The sequence below is a fragment of the Macaca fascicularis genome, chromosome 15, assembly GCF_037993035.2.
Source record: "Macaca fascicularis isolate 582-1 chromosome 15, T2T-MFA8v1.1".
In the NCBI taxonomy this organism is placed as follows: Eukaryota; Metazoa; Chordata; class Mammalia; order Primates; family Cercopithecidae; genus Macaca; species Macaca fascicularis.
Window position 1 is genome coordinate 33,919,417 of NC_088389.1, and position 10,856 is coordinate 33,930,272.

At 42.0% G+C, this 10,856-nt stretch overlaps 1 protein-coding gene across 1 annotated transcript; it reads right to left on the reverse strand.

Annotated features, from left to right (window-relative positions):
- Nucleotides 1-743: 743 nt before the first annotated feature.
- On the reverse strand, nt 744-8,659 carry LOC123571580 (syncytin-1-like). Its single transcript, XM_074018096.1, has 2 exons — nt 8,434-8,659; nt 744-3,057 (listed from the first exon to the last, which is right to left on the reverse strand). Exons 1-2 carry the CDS (start codon nt 8,569-8,571, stop codon nt 1,405-1,407), a joined length of 1,791 nt encoding a protein of 596 aa, XP_073874197.1. The 5' UTR covers nt 8,572-8,659; the 3' UTR covers nt 744-1,404.
- Between the last annotated feature and the right edge of the window lie 2,197 nt (nt 8,660-10,856).

Here is a 10,856-nt window from a genome sequence, read left to right on the forward strand (position 1 = left end):
TTTGTTAACGGAGGATATTTCCCTTGGCCCTATAGTCATCAAAGGGATCCGAAATATCTGTTCTCAGATTTCACAGAAATAAGGCTAACAAAGAGATCCACGAAATACAGATGTAACTCTGTGAGATGAATTAACAGAACACTAAGCAGTTTTTCAGAAAGCTTCTTTCCATTTTCATCAGAGGATATTTCCTTTTTCACCGTAGCCCTTTAGGGGCTTCCAAGTATCACTTTGCCAAATCCACAAGAACTGTCTTAGCGAAAGGCTTCTTGAGGGGAAAGTTGTAACTCTGTTAGATGATTTCACAGATCACAGAGAAGTTTCTCAGAAAGCTTCTTTCTCTTTGTTATCGGAGGATATTTCCTTTGTCACTATAGTGTTCAAAGGGATCCGAAATATCTGTTCTCAGATTCCACAGAAATAAGGCTAGCAAAGAGATCCACGAAATACAGATGTAACTCTGTGAGATGAATTAACAGAACACTAAGCAGTTTCTCAGAAAGCTTCTTTCCATATTTCATCTGAGGATATTTCCTTTTTCACCGTATCCCTCTATGGGCTTCAAAATATCACTTTGACAATTCCAGAAGAACTGTCTTAGCGAAAGGCTTCTTGAGGGGTAAGCTGTAACTCTGTGGGATGATTTCATATCCCGGCCCGCGGGATCATCGAAGCAGGCCCTGGAGGAGGGAGTGGGAATTTGGGGGACAAGAGACACGAGAAATGGAGACAAGACAGTGCTCTGATCAAGTCTCGTTTAATGCCGGTAATGCAGTGCCTTATATACACTTCGAGGGGAAGGGGTTGGGCCCGAGGTGGAGATGATCTCATCGCAGAGGGCGTGACCAAGTAGGTATTGGTTTCTCTGGTCCAACGTTATGTTGCACCTGCGCTGTCAGTTGGTAATTTTCCCGGGCACGGGATGGTTCCTGTGCTACAAAGTAACAATTTTCGTGGCCGCGGGGGAAAAACAAGTGAAGAAGAAGCAGGAAGAGCGCCATCTATTATGAGGAATTGATACAAAAGAGAAACAACAAATCTAGGGAGGAGGTAGAAGGTGGAAAGGAATAGAGCTCGGGTGTTTAATCATTAATTATTTGCTATGGCCGGGGCGTGCAGCTCCGGACAGGTCCCCCTTTTTATTATTTTATGATAAGAAATGACCCCTCGGGAACTCCGCCTGTCTTAGGTTGGGTCAACTCATCCCCATCTTCTAGGCCCGTCATGGGATAAGGCAGCAGCAAGGGCGGCCCTCCTGTCTTAGGCTCCCATGGGGATAGTGTCCTCTTACCCGTCATTGACTGTCCAGTTCAGCACACAGGGGAGGTGGTCTTATTAAGGTAAATAAGACTCACCATTTTCAGTCATCTCAAGGCGATGATAATGGACCTGTATAGGTTTGGCCTAGAGGGCCTCGATTTGTTGTCTGACAAATGCCATAAGCTTATTAAGGATTATAGGCCTGAGAGTGAGGAAGAGTAAAAGAGTGAGTAAAGGACCAAGAAATGGCAGGAGATAGGGGAGAAGTCCATCGAGTCCAGTCCACAAGGGATTGGCGGCCAGGCCTTTTCTGCGCTTTTCTAGTTCTTCTTGCAACGTTTTTATCTTATCTCTGACGATTCCGGATTTGTTGGCGTAAAAACAGCACTTTTCCTGTAAAGCCAAACAGATCCCTCCCTGTTCTGCTGTTAACAAATCTAGACCTCTTCTATTCTGGAGAACTACTTCTGCTAATGAATCTATTTGATCTTGTAAATCTTGTATAGTACTGGATAAGGTCTGTACATCTGAAATTAATTGATTGGATAATTTGGTATATTGGGTTAGTGAGACTCCTAGGCCTGTGGCTCCTGTAGTAAAAGCAGTGGTGATTCCTAGTCCAGCCAACAAGGGAATAAATTGTATGGCTCGTTTCGGTCTATAAATAAAATGTTCAATAGCGGGGATGGGGATAGGTTCATCTCCAGGGATGATATCAATGTCGGGGAGAAGAGTGGCCAGAACACAAAGCCCTGTCCAATTTGTAGGTAGATAAGTATATGCCATGTTGTTTCCACAAACGAAGACCGAGCCATTTATAGCACACAAAGGATTGGTGGCATTGATTATGGAAGTACAGTTGCCAAACACAACATAGCCTAAATCAATTTCTTTAGTGTTATTATATGATGGTGAAAAGAGGCAAGTGGAATTAGAAAATGTCATCGGTTGAACTAAGGGGGGGATAATAGGACAGGAATTATTTACTAAGGATTCATTTGAGTAATTGACATAGGGCAATGAAAGGTTAGGTATGGCTAGAGGAATAGGGGGGCCCATCTTAAGGCAAAGCCAACAATCATGGGCCAGACTTGTATTGGACATTTGAAGTAAATTGTAAGTAGCGTTGAGGATATCAAAGGTTTGGGCATCGAGCCTAAAATTATCTCTAAGCTCAGGCAAGGCTAAGGGGTGATATTGAAGTTCCGGATATAGAGCTTTATGAATTTCTTCTAATTTTTTCTGGACGGTTTTAATTCTTGCAGTATCTAATGGGCCTCCTCCATCAGAAATGTGAATGGGGGCGGTAGTGCTCCAACAAACAGGCTTTCCTTTTTGGCCGTTACAAGGCGATTGTACAAGTTTATTAGTGGATCCTAATACTTGTATGTCATTAATGCCTCCAGTTTGTGTTTTTAGTAACGTGGCCGTATAATATGTTCTATTGCCTGATTTGCATTGTTGATAGGAGGTATAACAGGAACTATGTACAGAAGATTGGAAAGAGCTACAAGGGCATTCTAGGAGCGGCCCGCTAGGTGAGGTATCTCTTGGGGTAGACTTACATTTCCATAACTGGTTTGGCATTAGGTAAGCTGTCTTGCCCACGCAAGTCACCTGGGTGATTCTGTCTGACGGAGGTTCAGATACTTGTCCCCCTCTGCAATCACAAGGCTGGCCGTATTGTTTTCGTAATAATTCTCTTGCTTTACGAGGGTCACCAAAACCTGCATAGACTGCCACTATGCTATATAGAGCGATTATTCCCCAAAGGAATCTCATGTTAGGCTTCATTTTCTGAAAAACAAGAAGGAAAGAACTTCTCAGGGAGATTTATCTTCCCTGGACTGACAATGGTTATGATTTATTTGTCTTACCAATCTTTCAGGCAGCCATCTGGCTGCATCATTTTTTTGTGAGAAGATGCATACTGAGCCTCTTCCCCAAATTAAAACTGGATCGGGGCCATGCCATGAATTATCAAGTGGATCTTTCCATTTTACCATTGCAAACTGTTTTTGAGATTCAGGATGCCAGAAACGGTCGGCTGCCGATTTTCCATGACTGTCCAAATTTAAAAAATTAAGGATAAACAGGGCATGATTGAGTATGTTTCTGGGGGTACCCTTCACGGGGTACCAGCTCCCCCCTTTTAATTTTGTGATAACAGTTTTTAATGACAGATGAGCTCTTTCTACTATACCTTGTCCTTGGGGATTATAGGGAATGCCTGTGGTATGTTTAATTTGTAGGGTATTACAAAATTGTAAGAAGGTTTTGGCTATATAACCGGGGCCATTATCTGTTTTGATTTGTTTGGGTATTCCTAAAATAGAAAAGCAGTGTAATAAATGAGTTATGACATGTTTGGTGGCCTCTCCTGTTTGGAGAGTTGCACTGATGAATCCACTATAGGTGTCTATGCATGCATGGATATATTTTAGTTGACCGAATTCTAAGTGGTGAGTAACGTCCATTTGCCAAATTTCGTTGGGAATGAGTCCTCGGGGATTAACTCCTAAATGGGGAACAGGTAAATATGTTATGTAGTTGGCGCATTGTTCAACTATTTGTCAAGCTTGTTCTCTGGTAAGTTTAAACATAAGTCTTAAGGTTTGGGCGTTTAAATGATGTAAGGCATGTGCTTTTTGCACTTGTTGCAAATTGTCTGTAGTGACTGTGGCTATGGTTTTTGTTGCCGTGTCGGCTGTTGCGTTACCTTGAGTTAAAGGTCCCGGTAATCCTGAATGTGCCCTAATATGCCCAAGAAAAAAGGGAGTAGTCCTTTTTTGAATAAGTTGTTGGCATTGTAAAAATAGGTTAGCTGTGTCTGAAATATGTTTAATTTGAGACACGGTCTCTAAGAGGGGTATCGAATGAGCCAGGTAGGCGCTGTCTGTATAAATGTTAAGTGGCTGACAAGGAAAAGCTGATAGTGCTGCAATTATAGCTTGCAATTCGACCAGCTGAGCTGATGTATAAGCGGTCTGGAATTTAACGATTATATTATTGTAGGTGTAAGCGGCAAGTCCTGTGGAAGATCCATCAGTGAAAATTAGTAATGCGTCATTGAGAGGTTCTTTACTGGTAATATGGGGAAACACAAACGCATGAAGTTTGCAAAATTGAATGAGTTTGTTAGGTGGGTAATGGTTGTCAATCACGCCAGTGTAAGAAGCGCAAGCAATTGGCCAGGCTTCCGTATTTTGTAACAGCCAATGGATGTGTGATTGAGTGTAGGGTTGTATAATAGTAGAGGGTTCTATTCCAAAGTATTTTCTACTGTTTTCTCTTCCCAAGATAATTAGATCAGCTATTGCATCATAATAAGGCAACAAAACCTTTTTAGGGGAGGAGGGCAGGTGTACCCACATAATGGGATTATTTTGCCAGAATAAGCCAGTAGGGGTTATTGTTGTGTTAAAAATAATGAATATTAATGGCTGAGAATAATCAATGCTGGTAACAAATTGTGTTGCAATGGCATGTTCTACCTGTTGGAGTGCTATTAATGCTTCTTTAGTAATGGACCTGGGGGATTTTGGATTAGAGTCTCCTTTTAATATATCGAAAAGAGGTTTTAACTCTCCTGTGGTGAGCTTTAAGTACGGCCGAAGCCAATTTATGTCTCCCAGTAATTTTTGGAAATCATTTAAAGTTTTTAAATGATCACGACGTATAACGGCCTTTTGATTAATGATTTTGGGTCCATTAATTTGGAAACCAAGATAGGTGTATGGATCTTGTAATTGTACCTTTTCTGGGGCTATTTGTAGTCCGGCTGCTGTTAACTCTTCTTTGAGTTGGGCAAAACACTGTAAGACTTGTTCGCCAATTTCTCCTGCTATTAAAATATCATCCATATAATGTATAATATACATCTGTGCCCATGTTTTTCTGACTGGCTCTATAGCAGCAGCTACATATTTTTGACACAAGGTAGGACTATTAGCCATACCCTGAGGTAAAACTTTCCATTGATAACGCTTCATTGGTTGCTTAAAATTTGTGGATGGAAGACTAAAGGCAAATCTTTTTTGGTCAGCAGGGTGAAGGGGAATTGTAAAAAAGCAATCTTTAAGGTCAATAACGATTTTAAAATATTTTTGAGGAATCGCAACTTGTGAAGGCAATCCTGGTTGTAAGGCACCCATAAGGATCATAGTGATATTTACTGCTCTTAAATCTTGTAAGAGTCTCCATTTACCAGACTTCTTTTTAATAACAAAAATAGGTGTATTCCAAGGAGAATTACTTTCCACAATATGCCCTGCTGCTAGTTGTTCCTGCACTAACTGTTGGGCAGCACTTAGTTTATCATTGAGTAAAGGCCACTGATCAACCCAAACGGGCTCATCTGACTTCCAAGTAATGGGGTCAGTGCACCTTTGGGGTGCAGGTATGTCAGTGGCCTGAGCTAAAAATTTCCAAACCCCTTTTTATCAAGTTGTCCTGAAACCAGTATAGGCTGTGGGATACCGTTTTCTCCTTTTCCAAGACCTTTACCAGGGGTGTATCCTTGAGTTAACATTTGTGCAGTAACTATATCATTTGGACTACACATTATAATTTTCATTTGAGAGAGCAGATCTCGCCCCCAAAGGTTAACAGGTAGGTAAGGAATGACAAATGGCTTAATGAGGCCTGAATTGTTTTCTTTATCTGTCCATGTTAGATATTTAGAACTTTGTTTAGGATTACTGCTTTGTCCAAGTCCTCTCAAGTGAGTTAAAGTTTCTGTGGTAGGCCAATGAGAGGGCCAATCTTCCTGTTTAATGATCGTTACATCAGCCCCTGTGTCTATTAGTCCAGTGAATGCCTTCCCGTCTAACCATAAGGTTAGAGAGGGTTTTTGATTTGTAATTGGTTGCACCCAATATATCTCTGATGATCCGAAACCTTTTATATTTCTATTAGAGTATTGGATATTATTATCTGTTTTAACCAAAGGTAGCAGGAATAACTGAGCTATTCTAACTCCTTGAGGGACAGTAATAATACTATCAATAGCTCTGGCCATAATTTTAATTTCTCCTTCATAATCATTATCGATAACTCCGGGGAGGGCTTGTAAGCCTCTCATGGTGACACTACTTCTTCCCAAAAGTAGCCCAAAAGTGTTAGGTGGTAAGGGTCCATATATTCCGGTATTTAAGGTCTGTGGTCCCATTTCAGGTGTTAGTACTGTGTGGGAGGTGGAACTGAGGTCCAATCCCGCACTTCCTGGGGTTGCTCTACTAAGTTTTGAAATGGATTGCTGTTGCTGGCTGGAACAAAGCTGACTGCCCCATATGCTTGTTTCGGGGCCTGGGGCTGGCCCCTCATCCCGTTTCCCTGCCTGGGGGGTAAAGGATTTCCTTGACTGTCAGTTTTAGATTTACATTCGTTTGCCCAGTGCCTTCCTCTTTTACACCTTGGGCAAAGGCCTGGGATTTTTGCTTCTGGACTCTTATTTTGGTTTTCACAGCAATCTTTTGCAAAGTGTCCCCTTTTACCGCATCTAAAACATCCCCCTTTATCTCTACCTTTGTTAATGAGGAAGTCTCTCACTGTTTGGCTGCTAAAAGCGGCGGCCATTGCTAGGCCTTGTTGATATGAGGGCCCAATATCTGAACAAAGGCGAATGTATCCTGTTAAATCTGTTTTCTTTCGATAAGGTCTGATTGCCGCTTGGCAGGCGGGGTTAGCGTTTTCATAAGCTAACTGTTTAACATAATCTACACCCGTTTCTGCATTTCCAAAGATTCTACCTGCCGTGGTCATAAGCCTATGCACAAAGTCTGAAAATGGCTCATCGGGTCCTTGTTTAACCGCTGTGAGCGAAGCCCCTGGATCTCCTTTAACGGGAAGTTTTCTCCAGGCTTTTGTAGCAGCAGCCTGGATTTGTGAGAACAGTCCAGGGTCATATTGCATTTGGACCCAAGTGTCTGCATAATTACCTGAACCAGTTAACATATCAAAATCCCAACCGTTTCCTGCCTGTTGATTTCTTTTAGCTGTATCTCTACGATTTTCAAAGAACTCTGACTTCCAAATTAAGTGGTCTCCCCCAGAAAGGACTGACCTAACTAAGGTATTCCAGTCTGTAGGAGTGAGCCAATTATCAGCCACAGATTCCACTATAGCAAGAGTATATGGAGCAGTAGCCCCATACTGAGAGGCAGCAGTCTTTAACTCTTTTATAATAGTAAAATCAAATCCAGTATGATGTCTCCAAGCCTGTCCCTGTTCATCTATGGTTTCAGTGACCGGAAAAACGTCTTTGGGGGAGGAGTCTTCTCTATGTCGGCTAGCAACTAACCCCCCTCTTGGAACATGTTGTCCAGGCTGCTGAAGTGGGCACAAGGGACCCTCCATAGCGTCTGAGTTAGGTACTTTTTCATTTCCTGTTTTTAGCTTTTGGAGCCTAATTATCAATGATTGATGTAACTCTTCAAGTTTAATTTGCTCTTCTAGTTGAGCAATCTTTTGCTTTAATTCTTCTTTGGGATCTATTGCTGCCATAACAATGGGCGCAGAAGCCTCATTATGTGTCTTATTATACGGGGGTGGGTATGAAGTAAAGGGAGGCAAATCAGGGTTGTGATATTTAGCTGCCTCTTCCTCTAAATCATACCAATTTATGTCCGATTGATTAGGCTTATTAATTTCCTCCTCCTTTTGAAGCATCTGTAAAATCGGGTATTTTTTTGGTTTGTTTTCATGTGGCATTTCTTTATCTGTTACAGAAGCAGACTTAATTTCCTCATGATCACTTTCGAGGGAAATGAGATCCTCCTCCGTATCTTGCGGAGGCTTTGCGAGGTTAGAGCGGGAGCTAACCTTTAAAATATGCTCTGTCTGAGCGACCACAGCCATGACTTGCGGATCGGCCTCCTTCTTATCTATTAAATCTCTAATGAGGTTCCAATAAGAGAAGGCGGTTACAGGAATTTTTTCCGGCCCAAAAGTATTATAATAGTCCTGAAGACAAGCCCCTACTCTACGCCATCTTTTAATATCAATAGTTCCTTCCTGTGGGAATCAAGGGCAAGTGTCTTTTACAAAATCAAAAAATTTAAACAAATCATTACCTTTAACCTTTACTCCTCGTATCTTTAAAGCCTCTTTTAATTGTCCTACATATATTTGATGTTGGCTTAATTCTTGTCCCATTTCGGACGCGTCACTTACCTTCGATTCTGACGCGGCAGGTTCCCGCGGTGATCGGAAGAATTTGACTCCTTTTGTCTTTATTAGCGGTCGACCGTCCTTTGGCGTCCTCTTCCTCATGGAGTCCCTCGTTTCCAGGTCCCTGTTCGGGCGCCACATATACCGGCCCGCGGGATCGTCGAAGCAGGCCCTGGAGGAGGGAGTGGGAATTTGGGGGACAAGAGACACGATAAATGGAGACAAGACAGTGCTCTGTAAAGTCTCGTTTAATGCCGGTAATGCAGTGCCATATATACACTTGGAGGGGAAGGGGTTGGGCCAGAGGCGGAGATGATCTCATCGCAGAGGGCGTGACCAAGTAGGTATTGGTCTCTCTGGTCGAATGTCATGTTGCACCTGCGCTGTCAGTTGGTAAACATCCCGGGCACGGGATGGTGCCTGTGCTACAAAGTAACAATATTGCGGCCGTGGGGGAAAAACAAGTGAAGAAGAAGCAGAAAGAGCGCCATCTATTATGAGGTATTGATACAAAAGAGAAACAAAAAATCTAGGGAGGAGGTAGAAGGTGGAAAGGAATAGAGCTCAGGAGTTTAATCATTAATTATTATTTGCTATGGCCGGGGCGCGTAGCTCCGGACAATTTCACAGAACACAAAGAAGTTTCTCAGAAAGATGATTTCTCTTTGTTATCGGAGGATATTTCCTTTGGCCCTATAGTCTTCAAAGGGATCCGAAATATCTGTTCTCAAATTCCACAGAAATAAGGCTAGCAAAGAGATCCACGAAACACACATGTAACACTATGAGATGAATTAACAGAACACTAAGCAGTTTCTCAGAAAGCTTCTTTCAATATTTCATCTGAGGATATTTCCTTTTTCACTGTAGCCCTCCATGGGCTTCCCACTATCACTTTGCCAATTCCACAAGAACTGTCTTAGCGAAAGGCTTCTTGAGGGGAAAGCTGTAACTCTGTGAGATAATTTCACAGAACACAAAGAAGTTAACCAGAAAGCTTCTTTCCCTTTGTTATCGGAGGATATTTCCTTTGGCCCTATAGTCTTCAAAGGGATCCGAAATATCTGTTCTCAGATTCCACAGAAATAAGGCTAGCAAAGAAATCCACGAAATACAGATGTAAGTCTCTGAGTGGAAGTCACGCATCACAGAGCAGTTTCTCTGAAAACTTCTCTCCAGATTTCATCTGAGGATATTTCCTTTTTCACCATAGCCCTCTATGGGCTGCCAAATATCACTTTGCAAATTCCACAAGAACTGTCTTAGCGAAAGGCTTCTTGAGGGGAAACCTGTATCTCTGTGAGATGATTTCACAGAACACAAAGAAGTTTCTCAGAAAGCTTCTTTCTCTTTGTTATCGGAGGATATTTCCTTTGGCCCTATAGCCTTCAAAGGGATCCGAAATATCTGTTGTCAGATTCCACAGAAAGAAGGCTAGCAAAGAGATCCACGAAACACAGATGTAACACTGTGAGTGGAAGTAACACATCACAGAACAGTTTCTCAGAAAGCTTCTTTCCAGATTTCATCTGAGGATATTTCCTTTTTCACCGTAGCCCTCTATGGGCTTCCCACTCTCACTTTGCCAATTCCACAAGAACTGTCTTAGCGAAAGGCTTCTTGAGGTTAACGCTGTAAGTCTGTGAGATGATTTCACAGAACACAAAGAAGTTTCTCAGAAAGCTTATTTCGCTTTTTTGTCGGAGGATATTTCCTCTGGCCCTATAGTCTTCAAAGGGATCCGAAATATCTGTTCTCTGATTTCACAGAAATAAGGCTAGCAAAGAGATCCACGAAATACAGATGTAACTCTGTGAGATGAATTAACAGAACACTAAGCAGTTTCTCAGAAAGCTTCTTTCTAGATTTCATCTGAGGATATTTCCTTTTTCACCATAGCCCTCTATGGGCTTCCAAATATCACTTTGCCAATTCTACTAGAACTGTCTTAGCGAAAGGCTTCTTGAGTGGAAAGCTGTAACTCTGTGAGATAATTTCACAGAACACAAAGAAGTTTCAGAAGGCTTCTTTCTCTTTGTTATCGGAGGATATTTCCTTTGGCCCTATAGTCTTCAAAGGGATCCGAAATATCTGTCCTCAAATTCCACGGAAATAAGGCTAGCAAAGACATCCACGAAATGCAGATGTAACTCTGTGAGATGAATTTACCGAACACTAAGCAGTTTCTCAGAAAGCTTCTTTCCAGATTTCATCTGAGGATATTTCCTTTTTCACCGTAGCCCTCTATGGGCTTCCAATATCACTTTGGCAATTCCACAAGAACTGTCTTATGAAAGGCTTCTTGAGGGGAAAGCTGTAACTCTGTGAGATGATTTCACAGAACACAAAGAAGTTTCTCAGAAAGCTTCTTTCTCTTTGTTATCGGAGGATATTTACTTTGGCCCTGAAGTCTTCAAAGGGATCCG

What these genes read in the sequence shown, in the direction of transcription:
- LOC123571580 (XM_074018096.1), bottom strand. Translation starts at nt 8,571, where the DNA reads ATGTGGCGCCCGAACAGGGACCTGGAAACGAGGGACTCCATGAGGAAG. An exon ending in CTGCCGCGTCAGAATCGAAG is followed by an intron (nt 3,058 to 8,433) that starts GTAAGTGACGCG and finishes CTTGTTTTTCAG; the next exon opens with AAAATGAAGCCTAACATGAG.